At 52.9% G+C, this 18,846-nt stretch overlaps 1 protein-coding gene across 2 annotated transcripts; it reads right to left on the reverse strand.

Moving 5' to 3' along the window:
* Positions 1–560: 560 nt before the first annotated feature.
* On the reverse strand, positions 561–17,424 carry LOC126579881 (protein sidekick). Of its 2 annotated transcripts, none has more exons than XM_050243578.1 (13): positions 16,389–17,424; positions 15,505–16,249; positions 9,505–9,609; positions 9,139–9,315; positions 8,114–9,052; positions 7,926–8,045; positions 7,691–7,846; positions 7,469–7,595; positions 3,535–7,382; positions 3,178–3,456; positions 2,744–3,064; positions 2,235–2,641; positions 561–2,125 (listed from the first exon to the last, which is right to left on the reverse strand). In XM_050243578.1, exons 2-13 carry the CDS (start codon positions 15,857–15,859, stop codon positions 1,886–1,888), a joined length of 7,074 nt encoding a protein of 2,357 aa, XP_050099535.1. In that variant the 5' UTR covers positions 15,860–16,249; positions 16,389–17,424; the 3' UTR covers positions 561–1,885. The 2 variants fall into 2 exon arrangements, with proteins under 2 accessions (XP_050099535.1, XP_050099534.1); XM_050243577.1 differs by having other exon boundaries at positions 9,505–9,612.
* Positions 17,425–18,846: the final 1,422 nt, after the last annotated feature.

An 18,846-nucleotide genomic window follows, 5' to 3' on the forward strand; every position in this document is an offset into this window, starting at 1 on the left:
CTAAGGTCGTGGTCGATGGCATCTTTCTGTACTTGATTGTTCAAGATCAAGGTCATGATAAATTTTTACCTGACCCTGGGCTCTACTAAAGCAACGAGAGTCAGGCAGCAGGCCGCAGGTAGGTGACGAAAACGAAAACGAAAGCGGAATCTAAAACAAAACAATCAACATCGACGGCGAATGGCTGTACCAAAACAGAAGAACAGCAGGTCACTACTGCGGTGCGCCGAACATTCCGCCCTGAAATTCCGGGAATCGATCTGGGTCGGAATCGACTCCGATTTTTTTTTGCAGGCGTGGAACCATGGGTGCGATTCCGGTGCGCCCATCACTAATCCACAGCTTGAAACGGTGTGTTTTTAAGGGTGTGCAGTACCATCGCTAGCGGAGCGTCCTTTCATCGGCATACCGTAAGCAATCGATTGAGTTACGGCTGGTACATCCGTCACAGTATCCAGGAAATTATTCGTGCAGCTTCCGTTGTATTCCTAATCGCAGCGATCGCAGCGATCAAGATGTGAGGTGTAAAGAAACCGTAAGAAAACAAATACAATCGTTGCTGAATGGTGTATTACGTTTTCGTTTTTATTGTGTTTTCACCTACAAATTACGCCAGTATACATAGTATATCCAATTCATTCTTTTTATTCTTTTTACTTACGAAAATGGCTTCTTTCTTAGGTCGATTCAATTATTTTACTTGCGAAAAGAGCGGACATACAGTTATTAAAAATCGTCAAAAAGTAGGAAGGCATGTAAAAGAAAGCTACATTACCCCCAGGTATCGCGACCCCGGTTTCCCACGGCCTGTTGTCTGGGGTTTGCCTATTACACTTTGCTGCGTAGCTGCTTTGCCCCATTTCGCCTGTTGCGCGCTTTCTTTCGCTTCCACGTATTCCACTCGAACGCCTACTACGCCTGTTGAACGCGAGCTCTATCGCGAGCTTACTCCATTCACTAGCCGCAATGGGACCGCGGGTAGGTTATACAGGCAGGGTTGGTTCGCATCGGCGACGACCTCTACCATCGCATACAGTTATGATTATCACATCAAGATATGTTTCCATGTTTGTTAATCCATTAAGGCGCCTCCATCACACCATTTACTAGCAGCCATTGCATACATTCTCCCACCGTTTGGAGCCGTTCATTTCTCTTTTCGGTTTCCATATTGTGTTTTCGGTTTTCTCGTTCTTGTTTAAAGTAACGGATCAACGTCAGCCTTAAGTGCAGGGCGCTCTTTCAACACCCGAATCGAATTAAGATACAAGGCCGCTTGGGTGCTTATTTTCTAGCTACGATATTTAAGGTTAGTCTTCCAGTAAAAAAAACCAAAAACTTCACTCCATTCCCGGAAAAATGCTTTCCCCGTAGTCTGCGCCGGGGGAGTAAGAGTTTGCTTAAGTAGCAGGCACGCTCGCACAGGAGCTACACCACTTGTGTATGTGCTTCTGCGATTGTAAATTCGTGGCGTGATAATGAGCTGCGTCACTTCCTACTTCACCTGCACCACATCCGTTCCATGCTTATAGACTAACTACCGAGACTCAGAGATTAAAAGAAGAATTCAAACGAATTCAGCAGCGTACCGCGGTTTGGGGGTTCACGTGCCATTGATTGATCTACCTAGTTCTTGCGTTGGGGGGACAAGTAGAGAGAGAGAGAGTTTCCTAAACAAAAAACACGCACACCCACTAGCATTGGAGGGATTGATCGATAAGTGATTGATAAAAAAAAAAAAACGACGGAAAGCACGCTTAATCTTTCCGTCGTTCTGTTGGCAGTAGTTGCTAAGTAATCAAAAAGGAATCTCATCGTTGTAGCAAAACCGCCCCTCTTAAGTGTGCTATAGCAGTCATAGTGCCGGCTGTATCTCGCTTCCTCGTCACACAAATGAACTGAAGCCGGGCAGCGGGGCTCTTGATCGAGCCATATTGTTCATTATGATTTGGCCCCCGTTCAGGCTCATCACGGCCGAACCCTCCGGGTCGGAGTCGGTGTAGCTGGAGTAGTTGCGTACCGGCTTCTGGCGTTTCCATGACTGCCGCAGTAAATCATTGTTCACGTAGTGGTTGACGAACGAATGCGGATCCGACCGGACGCTTTCGTTCTCACTCTCCGAGGCCTGTGCGGACACAACAAGAAGGGATTTGCTTTGTAGAGTGCATAATTTCTGAATGCAATGATTCAAATAATGATTAGGGATCCGGGAGGGGGGGGGGGGGCCAATTTACCTGTGAGTCGCTGGAGCTGACCTCGGACGGTTTCTCCGTGACGCTGCTATCATCCGGATTTTCGTCGTAACATTTGAGACTTTCCTCGTCGCTGTGGTACGCAACAGATGCGGGCGATGGGCGCGGTGGCGATTTGCCGAGAGAGGCCGCGGCTGCTGCCGCTGCCGCACTCGACGATGGACCACCACCGCCACCCTTACGACCCAGTATCGTACCGGTACGGCGTCCAAGCGTACTGTGCAGCATCATTGTGCCGGTGCCGCCGCCGCCACCGCTACCACCACCGCCCATCATTCCACCACCGTTACCGGTCATACCGTGCCGGGATCGGTAAAGCTCGAGGGCCAGCTCCTGCCGCTCGTCGATCGACATGGCGATCGATTCCTCTAGCGTTTTCTGGACTTCCTCTGGAATTACCAAAGGGCCAAAGGATGGGAAAAAAGAGGAGAGATTAGCACACACAAACACACACACTCGCACCACAAACTGGCTCGCAGCGGCACACTTACGCTTGTACTTGTAGCTTTTGCTCTTCACGCACAGTATCGCGACGACTATGATGACGATGACGATCGAGGTAGCGGCAAGGGCTACCATGAACCAAGTCTGCCGATAGAACGGTTTCAGCTGCAGGTAGCCATACTCGAGGTAGAGCTTCGATGGTGTCAGCACTGCATCATCCGAGTAAACCGGGCAGCTGATGCCGTACCGGTTATAGGCGATAACGCGGAACTTGTAGGCGGTCGAAGGTAACAGGTTCTGGAAACTAACGGTAAACTCCTCCAACGGGCCGTTATTCGTGCGCGATACCGTTTCCCATCGCAAATCATCTATGGGAGAAGAGGAGCGAATGGTTTTTTATTTTTATTTTTTTGTAAAAACAAAAAATCAGATACTGGCTTGCGCCAGCCTCGTTTTGCTCCGTCGCCCCATGCCAACCTACCGCGCTTCTTCGTTTCGATGTAGTAACCAAGGATCGGCCCTTTACCCGACTGCCCGTTCAGCCACTGCATGTCGACGCTGGCCTGCGATTTGGCAATCACGAGATCGCGTGGCGAACCGGGTGAACCCTCCTGCGGCCCGGTAGTGACGTTACCGCTGATTGCCGGTCCATAATCAATCGTTTGTGCCCGCACCGTAAACGTGTACGTGACTTCCTCTTCCAGGTTCTGCACCATAAGGCTAGTGCCGGTCACCTTCTGTTTCACCTGCTTGCTGAACTCTACAAGACGAGACGAGAGAAAAGAAGAAAAAAAAACAAATGAGAAACCTCGAGAGGTAGCCCTGACCCTTTACTTACTTTCGTTGTCCTCGGTCGTTTCGTATGCAACAATGTAGCCTAGGATGAGCCCGTTGCGCTTGCGCGGTGGCTCCCAGCTAACCAGCAAGCTGTTCATGGTGATATCGCTGAAACGGAGCTGGGTCGGTGGACCAGGCAGCCCGGCCAGCGTCTGCACCGTGATCGGTGCGGACCGGGGACCGTCGCCGGCCGGATTGAACGCCAGTATCTGGATACGGTACTCGGTATACTTGTCGAGAAAGACGAGATTGTGTGCGGTGTACGAAGCCGGCACGACTTCGATTTCCTCCTCGGGCGGCTTCCGATGGCCCTCACCACCACCACCACCACCACCAGTAGTAGCGTCGGCAGCAACAGGAGGCAGTTCCTCCTCCGATGTGTTGGTGACGAGATAGAAAATCTTGTACCCGAGCAGCTCCCCGTTTTGGGTGCTCTGCTGCGGAGGGCTCCAGCGCAACCGTACCTCGGTCGACGACAGGGCCACACCCTCGATGTTGAGCGGTTCCCCAATCGGTACGGCTTCGCCCACGTACACGGCAACCGGTGGTGTCGGCGGTCCCGAACCTTGCGAGTTGTACGGCTGCAGAATGATCTCGTAGTTGCGATCCTGCGTCAGCTCGGTCAGCACGGCCGACATCTCGCGCACACCCGGCACGTCCAGCTTCGGTGTGCTCTGGAGCGTCGAGGGAAAGTCGGACAGCGGCTGGTACAGTATCCGGTAGCCACCGGTTTCGGTATCCCCGTTCCAGGCACTCGCCGCCAGCGCATTCCACTGCACACGCACGCTGGTCGTCGTGATCGGTACCACCTTCAGCCCGGTAACGCCAGCGGACGGGGCGGCCGGTAACGTTCGCGTCTGTACACTCTCGGGGCTGTAGCTGGACGGGCCGAGATCGTTGGTCGCCCGGATCCGGAACTGGTAGTACGTGTGCGGCTTGAGACCGCTGGCCGTGTACGAGGTAACGGACGGGTCCACCCGCTCCGGTAACGTGCTCCAGGCGCCCTCGTTCTCGCGCAGCTGCACCGTATAGTAGCGGAGCGGCGCGAACCCATCCCTGCCCGGCGTCCAGCTGAAGGTTATCTGTTCCGCCTGCACCTGCGAACGCGAGATCTGCGGCTCGGACGCTGCCTGGGGCAGCTGGCGGTTGTTGGTGGTGTAAACGAGCGCATACGCCGTCTTGCCCCAGCCGAGCCGCGTCTGAGCGGTCACACTGAACATGTAGTACCGTTCGGCGAGCAACTGGGTCGCCCGAAACGTACGATCGGACGGTGGGAACTCTTGCGTAAAGTTCAGGCTGTGCGACTCGTTGAGCAGGTAGGTGACGCGGTAGGCCAGTATCTCGCCGTTCGGCTCATCGGGCACATCCCAGATGATGCGCGCCATGCTGAACAAAACGTCCGGAAAGGAAACGTTCGACGGGGCACCGGGCGTATCCTGGAAGGTTTGCACACGCACCGGCGGTGTGCTGAGCGTACCATCGCCGAGCCGCGTGTACGCCAGCACCTGCACATCGTACGGGACGAACTTGCGCAGCTCGGTTAGCGTCGCCGTGAACGTGCCGTTGTTGGGGATCGTCTTGTGCAGGATGGGGGTGCGGCCGAGCGAACCATAATACACACGGTACCCTTCGATCTGGCCGTTCCGGTGCACCTTCGGTACCTGCTGCCATCGGACCACGATCGTGGTGGACGAGGTAGCGTTCGCTTCGACCACGGCCGGCCCCATCGATGGTACGCCCTCGCGAGTCCGCTCGAACGCGTGTGGACTGTCCTGCGACTCACCGACCTCGTTGACCGCCGTCATCACCACCTCATACACCGACCACTCCTTCAAACCCTCTAGCACGTGCGAGTTAGCGGTCGAGTCCTCGATCAGCACACTCCGCACCCCACTGCCGGGTGTCGTCGCTGCTCCCGATGGTGCACCAAGCGTTGCCACCAGCACGGTGGTCTCATCATCCGCCGCTTCGTTGATGTTGCGGTAGGTTATGTTGTAGCCCTTCGGATTGCCGTACCATTCGCTTTGCTGCAGCGGTATCCAGCGTACGCGCAGCTCTTTCGCGCTCATCGCCCGCACCGTCACATTGAATGGTGGGTGTTTCGGGGGTGCCTGGATCGTTTGGAAATCTTTCGTCGGTTCGGACGGTTCCGAGCGGCCGACCACGTTGCACGCGATGAGGCGCAACCGGTAGGAGGTAAAGGGTGTCAGGCCGAGCACGGTCACGGTGGACGCATCCGGATCATTCACCTCGTGCACGACGAACCAGGTCAGGTTGCGAGCCGTCTGCGCCTCGACGATCCAGCGCGTGATCGACGAGTTACCGTCGAAACCGGGCGTAAACTGTATCACCACCGAGAACGCCTCGATGTTGGACAGAGCGAGCTGGTACGGGGGGCGTGGTAGTACCGGTTCGATGCCGGACTGGATGGTGGCCACCTTCGGCACCCCCTCACCGACCGCCGTCCACCCATTAACCTCGAACGTGTAGTGGGTGGTGGCCGTCAGGTGCGTCACCTGTAGGCTGTTTGCCTCGGCCGTCAGGTTGACGGTGCGGGCCGTACCCGGGCCCGAATCACGCTCATAGTACCGCACCTGGTAACCGAGCAGGATACCGTTGGTGCGCCTTGGTGGATCCCACAGGACCGTCACTGCCCGATCGGATATGCCAGTAAACTGCAGTGACGCCACTTCGTCCGGAACGTCCTCTAGTGTGCGCACGGCCGACGGTGCACTGCGCTCCCCATCGCCCGGATCGGTGAAGCACAGCACGGTCACGTTGTAGACGGTGTACTTTTCCAGCCCACCGAGAACCGCGCTCTGCTCGGCCAGCGGGTCGAGCAGATTCGGTGCCACCGTCAGTGTGCGCATCTCCTGCTCCAGCGGCACTGGCTCGTCCGTTCCTGGTGCCGATGGCAGCTCGTACCGCCACGCCTGCAGTTTGTAGCCCTGGTTGATGCCATTGATTTGCTGCGGGTTCGGCGGTGTCCACCAGACGCGCACGGCCGTCGAGTTGAAGGCGATGGCGCGCACCCCGGTCGGTGGCGCCTCCGGGATACCCTCCTTCGTCTTAATCTTCGCGCCCTCGCTGTACACACCGACGCCCATGTTGTTGTAGGCGGCAATTTCGACCACATAGTCCTTCCAGGTGATCAGCTCCTGGATCAGATAGTTGCGCTGGGCCTCGTTCGTGATGTTCCGGTAGTTCCACGGGCTCGCGTTGTACCCAAACAGGCGGTACCGGATGATGTAACCCAGAATCTGCCCATTGCGGTGCTCCTCCAACGGTGGCTGCCACTGGACGATGATCTCCGTCGATGAGCGAGCGGAACCGACGAATCCGACTGGCGCACCGGACGGTGCCTCCTGCGGTAACCGTACCACGTTGCTCGGCTCCGACGGTGAACCTTCACCGACACGGTTGACCGCGCTCACGCGGAACTGGTAGGCGGTGGCCGCTTTCAGGTTCGCCAGCAGCAACCAGCGCACGTTGGCCGACACGTTCGCCGATTCCGTTACCCAGTTGAGCAGCGGATCGGGCAGTGGCCCGAGTTCCGGCACCTCGCGCCGTTGCACGATGAATTTGATCAGCTTGCTGTTCCCATCGAAACCGGGCGTCCACGACACGTTGATGGCACGGTGCTGCGGTGTGCTGAGCCGTTCCGCGCGCACATTCGACGGTGCGAATGGTAGCTCGATGACGCTCAGCCGTGCCGACCGGGTCTCGTTGCCGCCCGGTGACGTGACGATGCACCCGTACTGCCCAACGTCCGATGGTCGTACCTCGGTGATCTCGAGCGTCCCATCGCCCCGCACACCGATCCGGTGGCTGTTCTTGATCGGTAAGCGACTGCAACGGAGAGAACGCAGTTAAACAGGCAATCGCAAACAATAAAAAAAAATATATATATGCCCACTTGGGGTGCCAGTACTCACTTCGGTTCCCGGTACCAGTCGATATTGTACGGCACGGTCGGATCGCTCGATACGCCACACTCGAGAGTGGCTGAGTGGCCGAGTAGTACGATCGTATCGGCCGGTGGGCGAACGATCTGTGTTCTTACTGTAAAAGGCGGAAAAAAGCAAACACCAACGATATGAGCAAATATACCGGTATACCAACGAGCAGCAGCAGACGGGCTGGAAGAAAAAACGTACCTAGAACGGTCAGATAGCCGGACCCTGTGATACGTCCGGCTTCGTTCTCCCGGAAGCACGTGTACAGGCCGCTGTCCGACTCTCGGACGTTTGACAGCAGCAGATCCCCCGTTTCCAGTACCTGCACCCTGGCGGACGACTCAATTGGGTAGGTATCTAAAGGTGGTGTTTGAAGATGAGCTGGATGAGAACACATACGGGCAGACGGTGTGCCATACCGGCAGCCATTACGTACCGTTGTACAGCCAGGTGATGTTGGGTGTCGGAGCGGCTATCGCACGGCAGCTGATGGTGGCATCCTTCCCGTCCAGGACGGTCTGGTTCGCCGGCGGTACCTCCATGATTGGCATCGAAGCTAGTAGGGAAAAGTGATGAACATGATTAGACATTTTTTCGCGTCCCCTCCGGTCGATCGATACATACTTTTCACCTTTAGCCAGGTGTAGACAGACCGCTCGCCGGCCTCATTTGACGCGAGACACTGAAACATGGCGGTATCGTCGATGCTGAGCCGCAGTATCTCGAGCGAGTTGTCATCCTGCACCGTGTAGCGGCCCCCGGTACCCATGCCCGCGCTCCCGCCCCCGCCCACACCCTGCGGCTCAATCGGCTGGGCGTTCTTGTACCAGCGGATCGACGGCATCGGCACACCGATCACGTCACACGGCAGGATGATGCGCGAACCGTAATCGCCGAGCGTTTCGGTGCGGAGCGGGGTGACGAACGTGGGCGGTTCCTGTACCGTGACGCGAGCCATCGAGAAGACGGTCGGGTGACCACCGGTGCGCATCCGCACCTGGCACGTGTACTCGCCCGTGTGCGTTAGGTTGACGTGCAGGAGCGTGATGGTGCGGTTCCACGGGTCGGTCTGCGCAAACAGTATGCCCGTGTTCTCGATCGGGATGCCATCCTTCAGCCAAACCGTCTCGAGCTCGTGCAGGGGCCGTGCGTTCGCGATACACTCCAGCTCGACCGTTTCGGCCCCCCGCACCACCCGGACGCTACGCGGGTGCACGATGATTTCCGGTGCTATCTCGGCGTACGGGTTGCCACCACCACCACCACCGCCGCCGTCGGTCGTCACGTTGAGCCGCACGAACCCCGTGATCTCTTCCCGGCCGATCTGCGTGTTGATGGCGCGGGCCCGGTACGCCCGGATATCGCTCTCGTCCGTGCTCAGGATGATGAGCTGGTTGTTGGCCGTCTGTGCGTACTTGATGTCGTACGTCAGTGGACCCTCGTCCGTTTGCCACGTCACCGACGGTGCCGGTACCGACTCGATGGCCGACAGGTTCAGAATGGCCGGGTAACCGGCCGCTACCGAGACCACCTTCTCCGCCAGATCCGTAAACACGCCCATGTCTGTGCGAATAGGGGAACATAATTAGAAGTCACTGGCATGGCATGGCATGGCATGGCATGGCGCGACAGAACGCGTATATACTCACAGGCGACGACCACATCTATCTTCTCGCTGAAGATTGTGCCGGCTCGATTTTCCGCCTCGCACTGATACGAACCGGCACTGTCGCGGGTTATGTTCTGGATCTTGAGGTACTGGCTGTTGCTGAAGCTGCCGACCGGGATACCATCCTTCAGCCACCGGTAGCTCGGTTGCGGGTAACCTGGCGAGGAAGAGACGCACCATAAAAAAAAGCGGATGCTTAGTCTCCGATCGATCGACTTCGGAAAGCGAGGATGATGTGGAATTCAAAGGAAATCCGCCCGCAAATGAGCTACCATTTCCGACCTTTCCCAGTGAAGGCGGAAGTGTTGTGGTGGTGGTGGTGGTGGCGTAGCGGTGCCTTACTTACCCGATGCGTGGCACTGGAGTATCTTCGTTCGGCCCTCGTTTACGATCGAACCGGATGAGGAGGGTTGCGTGGTGAAGCGTGGTGCCTGCAGCAGCGACGTCGCATCTGCTGCCACCAGAATATGAGTGCCGTGCGCGTTGGTGTTGCGTGCGTTGGTGCGTGCGTTGCCGTTCCCGCGGAGGCCAAGGTCGAGGCAGGCAGCGAAAGGAGAAAGGGAAAGAAGAAGAAAAAAAACAATATTATTCCATCTTGTTCGTGTTTGTGTGATGTGCAGAGCAGAACCCCTAGGGTCGGGAATGAAGTGGAACTGGGGTGGAGAAACAGAGCCCGATTCGCCAAAAGGGGCCCCCCGGTTATCCGGGTTTCCCGGCAACCACGCTTTCAACGACTCCGAATGAATTTGAAACCATTTTTCTCTACAACATGTCTCCTGCTGTACCAGGGAATATGTGATCACATTTGATAAAAATAGTGTTTTAATACAACAGATTTTTTTTAATTAACATAACGATTTCATAAGCAAAATAATCGATACCAGGTGTATGCATATGAAAGCGACCTTTTTGATTTGTGAAAAAAATGCCTTTTCTTGAAAAATGGAGAAAAAATTATTCTCCAAACAAATGGCAATCGTTAGCTACACATTTTAACTATATCGTAGGCAATTTTTGGATGCCTAACCAAAAAAAAACCGTCAATCTGTACCATTTTTTTCCAAACCCATCCATTTTTCCAAATATTCGTTAAAAATGAAACGCTGCTCGGCCATTACATGGCCCAACGGTGCAGATGAATGTTCAGCTGATAGAGTCAAGTCTGGTGAGTTAGCCGCAAGTGATAATTGCTACCAATTGTGGCTTTTACCATGTACTCGGCCGATATTCCGCGTGGTGGCGGTGCATTTTCATTGAGAAAAATAGGTTAATTTTTTCTTTGATATTTTAATCATTAATAACCGTTTTGGCCAATAAGGCCCGCAATTTGATGACTTCTAACCATTTCGCTGGTTGGTGGTTCGCTCATTTACATCGCTACTTTAATTTTTTTTAAACCGCACATTGCACTGTGTTTCGGTGAGAGTATGCCCACCGTAACCTTCAATGAAAATTTAATGTGAATCGGCCGCCGATTTTTTGCGATGGAGGCAAAAAACCGAACGATGTCGGCGAATAGCAGTTTTTTGGGAACGGAACTTGCCATTTTAATCGTAATGAAGATATTTGTTATACTGTCAAATTTGAAAAAATGTATACCGATTATGTTTAACGGATGCCTAATGAACAAAATAAAACACGTAGACTGACTTTACAGCTCCATTTGGCGTAGATATAGCTTTAGAACGAAAAAGTCGGTCTGATATGCATACACCTGATAAATTAGCTACTGGACGCCCTGAAATGTTGCTAAAAGGTTAATTTGAGTATTTTCACCTACATAAATTGCACATTTTGTCCGCTGCGTAGCCTCTATATGTGTGGCATCAAATATTGCAATCATTAGTTTAGAATAGTTAGTAATTGAATTGGGAATCAAAATATTGGAGTAAGCTGACTCAAGCTATCAAGCTCAAGCTCAAGCTGAATAGCTCACTTGGCTATTCGTGTTAATATTATCAGGAATGAAACCAGATGTACGTAAAATCCAGCGCAAGATTGAGTAGATTTTTATGGTGAAGGTATCGAAGGATTGATCGAAACGATTTCACTTGGAAATGGGATGGACCGGTTATTAAAGTCCATTAAAATTGTTACAACATAAAGAACCGACTTCCTTTCTCTCTGGTGTTGAGATGGGAATTGGGCAATGGGTTTGCGATGCTCGATAGATTTTTCTCCACCCCTTTTTTGCGGGCGAGTGCTTCCTACTTTTCGGTTATCTGAATCTTTCTTGGCACGCAATAATAATGCACGCTAAGCGGGCTAGGTGTCTTCTGACGAATAAAAAGGAGCTGTTGGAAGTGAGAACTGAGCGAGAGGGCGTACCAAGCGTTGAGCATAAGCACAACCTCTGGTTTAGTTGATTTATGAAAAACCCTTTTTTTTTTGGCCAACCGAGGAAGTGACAACAAACAAGTAGCAGGCTTTTCGATCTGCCGCGGTTAACACCCAGCGACAATGTGCAATACACGCCAGCTGCAGGGTTTTTGGGAAGAGCGCACAGCAAAACAAGAAAACACAAAAATTTGACAAACCCAAAAAAAAAATTAACAACAATTAGAAATGGGCCAATCGAAGGATCGCGCTCTCCTGGATTGCACCGCACCGCACCGTTGTGTGTGGTGGTGTGTGTTGCCGCCGAACCATTCTTAAGGCTTCACAGCGCACAACAAGGCGGCTGGCTTTGTACCGGATGGATGGATGGAATGGACGGCCAAACCCCCCCCTGCGGGGAATGGGAATGTGTGAGGGTGTTACGGCAAGCTCCAAAGTAAGTAGCCGCGCGAGCTAGCGAGCCACCGGCCTTCTAAAGGCCTGGCCTGGTGGTGGATCATCCATTTTAAGTGGCTTCCTCTCTGTCTTCGCAAACCCCATCTTCGAAACAGCGGCACGAGGTCAGCGCGAAAGGTCTTGGCAGTCTTCTCTCTTTCTCTCTGTCTCTCTCGCAGTGTGCGCCTCGTTTGCTACCAACCGTCTGGTTGCGAGCCCAACTGCACGGAGAAGGGATGATGCAGGCGGGGGAGTAAGCGCACAAGCGAGGGTTTTTTTTTTGTTCGTGTTTTTTTTTTTTGAAAGACACGAAAGAAACAAGATCCGCATTTCCATAGCATAATGCTGGCAACGAGCGGGTGGGGAACCATCAGCCAATGTTATGAAATAGAGAAACAGCTCGTGATGGCGATGATGAGGGACATGCAGGTGATTGAAAGAGAAGCTGGGCGCACGCCAGCACGCGCTTGTGCGTGTTGGTTGTGTGAGAAAAGAACGAAGAAAGAAGTAAAATAACAAACCGAGAAACTGGTTTTTTGGTTCCAATCCAAACCGTCGTCGAGATTCGAGCTGCCGTGGGCTCCCGATAATGCTGCTGCTAGGCGCATAGAACGGAAAGAGAGCGTGCTACACACATACACACACAGAGAGAGAACGGCACGGCAACGGGTTGCTGGTGTGCGAGCTTTGGATGCGATCGTTCGCTGCAAAGCCCAACATAACCCGAAGGACCGAACCGCGGCCAGCCTCTGGATGCGCGCTGGTTGCTGAGGCTCTGTAGAAGGCCTATACAACAGATGTATCTTTAGCAACACCACCACCACCACCACCACCAACACACATCGGAAGGCAGCAGTAAAAACGGAGATTTACAAAAAGAGCCCAGCTCGCGCACACATCTACCTCTACAGTCTACCATTCCCACCATATATATATATCTTGGGGCTCCAACCTCAACCCCCTCCCCCTCCCCTTTTTCCCTCCCTTCACTCTAACACACACCCAGAGAAAGAGAGTGCACAGCAACCCCTTTTTACGTTCCGGAGATCTCTTCCATGGCTGCAGCAGCAGCAGCAGCTCGAACGAGCGAACACACCGCGGGCCTGACAATTCCCACCGAGAAATGGACAATTCGCTACAGGGACGGGGGAGGGCTGCTATGGCCCCCTTTCTGCTGTGTAAGTGTACTTTTTTTTTTTTTTTTTTTGGAATATTCTTCGCGGCGCCACGCGCCTAGTTGCAGTAGTGTTGCTGCTAGGCTCACTCGTGTGCTACCTTATTTGTCACCCCCGATATTCCAATAAACTACTCTCCTTCGGTGTACCGCTGCACCGCCGCTTTGTACGAAGACTGCATGCCATCCCCCGTTAATGTTCTGGGTTCGCGCTTGTGTCTTTGTTGGCTCGTCCCAGGTCTTAGTCATGATGTTCGACACGCAAAGGGTTCTCTCTCTCTCTCTCTCTCTCTCTTTCTCGCTCTCTCTCTCTCTCTCATAACACCCCCACCCCGCTGGCCAATTTATCCGAAGAAGAACAGAAGAAGATTGGAGATGGACGAACAGGGGAATCACAGAGGACACACAGCCCAAAGTAGAGTAGAGAGACACGGCCATGGCAGGTTCGCCGAAAGTGTACTTTATAATCCGTTTTGCACCGATCCGGACCCAGCCCGGTCAGTGACACAACAGGCTGAGAACAGAACGCACCACAACACAGCGAACGGAGTTGTATTGCAAACCATCAATATTGATATTCGGAGACGGAACGGAGCGCAGCATCCGGTCTAACCGGATAGTCGGTGGTGGTGAAATGTTTGGCCACTGCACGTTTCGTCGAAATCCAGCGATCATCTTGGACTAACGTTGATGATGTGGTGCTGGCAACTAGGGAGCTGTGCTAGGCACATCAATCTTTTTATCTTTTTCTAGAAGAAAGACTGAACAACGCATAATAAAACCGATTTTCCGATACCAACTTGGTTGGATAGAACTATTACAAAAAGCCCGTTTTGATCCAACAGACATCAAAAGCACGAATATTGTTTTCTTCTTTTGAATTCGATTATTCGACCACCAATATGCCATATGTGGGATCTTCTAGAACGTAAAATGTGACCCCAGTTCGGGAGATGCACTACTGCCACACGATTCGGCGGTTCAAGTTTGATTTAGATCCCGGAATGAGATCACCGGTTACTGGAGAAGCGGTATGCCAGCATGAATCGAACATATGCATCGCAGCAGCGGTTCACAGCGCGTTTCCACCAGTGACGGTTTCTATTTCAGGGCCAGGACAGAGAGTCCCCCGTTCGAGACTGACAGGCAGCGAAAAGAGGGGGAAGAACTGCGCTGTATATTCCGATACGCCACACGGAAGTATGGAACCACTAACCAGGGGCTTCTAAGCGACGAGACGGTCGACCATCGCGTGTCTCGCATGCATATAGCGTAATCCACCGTTCGCAGACGGTTCTTTGCAATCGTCTAGGCCTAGGCGCACCCCCACGTCTTCCCGGGGCTAATCGGTAAGACCGGTCGTCCCTTCTCCAGTGGAGTAATACCTATAAGCAAACGGATGGTTAGTACATGTTATGCTGGAGCTGGAGTAAGCCGTGCACCGTGGTGCACTGAACAAACAACGGCAACTAAGGGCGCATCGGATCGATGGGAAGGGCATGGCGGACCTAAGTCAGCCTAAACAACGCGAGAACATCATAAAAACTCTATACACCCGGACCGTCACTGAGAACGGCCCGGTATGCATTATACACTCCACGGATACGACGACAGCGAGCGCAGAGGAAAGAAGAAAGTGACGCGAGGATCATAAACATTTCATAAACATCATGCCTTTGCCACATCTCATGTTGCTTCCTTCACCACCAACCAGAAGCAGCAGAAGATTGGGATGGGTAATGCATACCAAATGTTGTCGGTGCTTGCCTGGCGACATGATGATGAACTCGCTCCGCTCCGCTCCGCTCCGCTCGTCCTACGTTATACGCGCCCGCTACGCCTTCTCTGGGATGGTGGCAGATGTTTACCATTTTTTACCCAAGCGCATTGAGAAAATGCATTAAAGGAAAAGTGCATTTTCTTCGGCACATGTTTAGAGTAACCCATAACGCGCACCATAGCGAGCAGCAGCGGAGTAGCTCTACTTTTGGAGTAGGTAGCAATGAAGGTATTAAAACGTGAGGGAGAAAAGGCCTAGGCGCGCGTCCCAGACCCACGCTCTCAATGACATCTAGAGGCATGCCCCAAGGTGGGCCCGCCCCAAGCACAGGGCGTACGGCGAAGCATAAAACGGTTTATGTTTTATGTTTATTTTACATTGCAACCACAACCCGACCGGGGTTGCTTTGCTAGTTGATAGTAGGCAGCGCCCAGTGCGCGTTGTGAAAAGCGGTACCCCCCCTCTCTCTCTACGGTACAGAGAAATTGTGTTGTGTAAATACGCGACCACTAAGCGAGAGACCAGGACGCTGCGACGCGATAAGAGCGATTAGCGTTTAAAACACAGTTCGTTTAATCCTATAATTCATTTCCTTATTGTACGATCGCGCAGAGACATACCCGTGCTATAGCCGGCCACTAGGGTTGAGCTGCTAGTCAACACGCAACAGAGGGCAAGGATGCCGGCGGCAGCCGATGCCGATGCCACCGACCAACGCGTTCGCCCGGTCCGCTGGTGATAAGGTAATCGAAGCCGATGGCCACACGGCCTCTGCTGGGCTGCATCCTCCATCCGTGCTGCCGTTTCCGCTTGCAGCCGGCCAGCTGCTGCTGTTGGCGAAGGTTCAACAATCAACATCGGCGATTGCTGCTCCTGCTGCACTAATTTTGTTTGTGTTTGCTGTCGTCGTCGTCGTCGTCGTCGGTGGCATCTGTGGTGGTGCCGGCACGCCAGGATTGCTTCGTCCTGCAACATCGCGGTGTCGATTTCGTGCGTGTCGCTGGCAGCTCCGGTGCATGGCTGGCGTACGGCAGTTGGCAATGTCAAGTGGCGTGCCGGTGCTACTATTCCGGTCACCGTCGGTCGCCCGTGGTGAGCCAGCGCTGGTATGCGACCAGGGGGTGCCCCTAGTCTTCTTCACTAAGCTCCTTTTTTTTTGTCTGGCTGGCCGTTGTGTGTGAGGGGGTGGTGTTTGTGGATTCCAATGGACAAGGCCACCGGATTTCGCCCTTCCAGATATTTAGGACCGAGGGGAACCGATGCACTCTGTGGCAGATTAGCCAGCCGCACACATACACATCCTTATGCTGCAGTCAACACTCCATAAATGGTACACGCGCACACAAACACACACAGTTCACGGGTCTAGAGTAAAGAATGCAGAAAAAAGAAAGAAATAAAAAAGGTGCGGATGAGCGACGAGTTAGTTCTCACGGCACAACGACCGCCGCGTTCTACGTTCTCTCTCTCTCTCTCTGTCTCTCTCCCCCTCTCGAGTGCTTACCTGAATGCAGTCCACTGCACGACTCTCTCTCTCGCTCTGTTTCTCTCCGACTCGATCCTTTTGCTTTCCTGTTCTAGTCTCTCGCCACAGACAGGGAAACCGTTAAAGTGATCTCTGGCAGCGGTAGTCTAGAACGACACCGACGACGATTGCACCTTTTGGCAGGGGCCCCGACAGTGGGACACGGAGAGGGTTCCAGGAATGCAGAAGCGCCCGCCTTGGCGTCTTGGCAACAGCACCAATCCTGGGAGGCTGGGGGGGGATTGGCAAGTGCTCCCAAAGCTAGCCACGCAGCTAGGTACACCACACCCTCGCTACTGCTGATGAATCACATGCACACACACAAACACACAGTCGGATGGGGTTGGTGATCGCGGTGGTGATTCGTTGAATCCCAGGAATCACGCACTGCCAACTACCACTGGCTATACCGACCGATTTTGATTGCTGCGGCAAGGCAACAAAACACCTGCACCTGGGCGCGGGGGGGGGGGGGGGGGTGGAAGGTTGCTGTTGCTGCGTTCTGGGAATCGCGTTCCAAACGCCCCGGACGGCCAGATTGTCTCCTTTCCGTTTTCTTGCCTTTGCCCTGCCTGGTCTTGGTCTGGCGTCAGTCGCGAGAGAGGGCTCGGATTGAATGTTTGATTGTGTGAAGATGAGGAAAACAGGCGACGAACGAGAGGAAGCCAGGTCAGCCGTTTTTCTTCTTCGCTTTTTTTTTTGCTTCCTCCGGTTGATCGTCGACCTAGCGTACTGACCGCGGACCGCGTACAGCCAGGGTACGCCAAGGGCAGCACCAACAGTAGCGTAAGTCGGCCACGCACAATACACCACGATGAAACCACAAAACACGCTACCCTGCTAGGCGGCTGGCTACGGAACAACACTAACCCCGATTGGACCCACGGACACACTGCGGTAGCGTACACGGAAACAATAGTAGGACGACAGTCTTGTTAAACAAAAAACACACTAAAAACCCATCACCAAAAAGTTAACGCGGACGACGATCGTGCGCGCGCGGAGCTCGCGTTCATGGAATTCCCCGTACGACACCACTACGCTCACGCTCAAAGCTCCTCTGTTAATCAAGCGTGCCACAGAGAGCAGCAAAGTGTTACCCCAGCCAACCGACTGTCTCCCTCTCTCGTTCGGCAAATGGTCATCTTGTCTCTCATCTTGTGTCGGCGCTCGCACGAACCCTCTCTCTTGTTACACAGGGCAAACTCTCAGGCGGTACCAGAGAGAAAGAGAAGTCTGTTAGACAGAGAAAGCTAGATTTTCGCCCGTTTCAGGGTGGCGAAAAAGTAGTTCGAAAAATGGCCACAGATGGCGCTGATTTGCTGAATACACTGAGCTTTTATTCTTTCGACGCCAGTGGCGGCCTCTGTGGCCCTTTTTGAATCTACCATTTCGCCAACGGTAACAGCCCATGCATTTCACTGATTTTATTAATTTCTACGGTTTACTACTCAAATGTCCCGGGAGTCTCACACAGGATGTGCTTGTCGTTTGTTTTGTCAATAACGCATATCCATCAGATGTTTGGCAGCATCCTGCGGTACGATGGGACGCAATCGCACTATCCAAACAGTTATTAATAGATGTTCGACGACCTGCTCATCTTCGATTCAAAAACAATCATTGGAAAACACGATAGTTTTGAATATCAATGCTAGAACCTAGCTTTATTAACACTCATACAGCTTTATTAACACTCATACATACAACAATAAAAAAAATATTATTATAAATAAATAAAATTTAATAATTAATAAATAATTATTCCCTCACGACGTACACAGCTGATGCCCACTACACATTTTGGTTGTGGTAGCTAGTATTAGTTGGTATGTTGGCATGGCTTGCAGCATTGGAACCGTTGATCAGATAGTTCCTATTTGCTGTGTGGTTGATTGACCAAAAAAGAGATCAAAGAATTGTTAATCGACGAAATAAGCATTGTACTGGGATTATTTAATTGCGCGGCTTGAACGGATTCCAAACGAAACTACGATGTTATGCGTTGCTGAATCTCTGGAGTAGGGTTTGCTGTTGGAATATTAGTTGGTGTAGCCATTGGGTGGCTGATGTTGGAGCTGAATGGCTTGCTGGAGTTGCAGTTGATGCCTGCCTGTCTGCTGTTGGTGAGATTGATAATTTTGTGGAAGGCCCCGGATGCATTCCTGCTCCAGACCTCTAGATCCCCCACTAGATCCCTTTGCTTTGAAATGCTTGGCATTTGCCGAACCTTCTGAACGTTGACGATTTTCGTGTTCAAATCCGCTGTTGAACGGGATACGATTTTCTGTACTGCTGCAGTTGTTGCAGTAGAACTTGCATTTTTCGATGGCAGGCAAGCAGTAGTCGACGGTACTATGGCAGTACATTGTTTTACATTTTGCTCGTCCAGCCTGTCTCTTTTTGATATTTTGCTCCTGGGAACAAGTTCGACCGC

The sequence above is a fragment of the Anopheles aquasalis genome, chromosome Y (assembly GCF_943734665.1).
Source record: "Anopheles aquasalis chromosome Y, idAnoAquaMG_Q_19, whole genome shotgun sequence".
Taxonomy (NCBI): Eukaryota; Metazoa; Arthropoda; class Insecta; order Diptera; family Culicidae; genus Anopheles; species Anopheles aquasalis.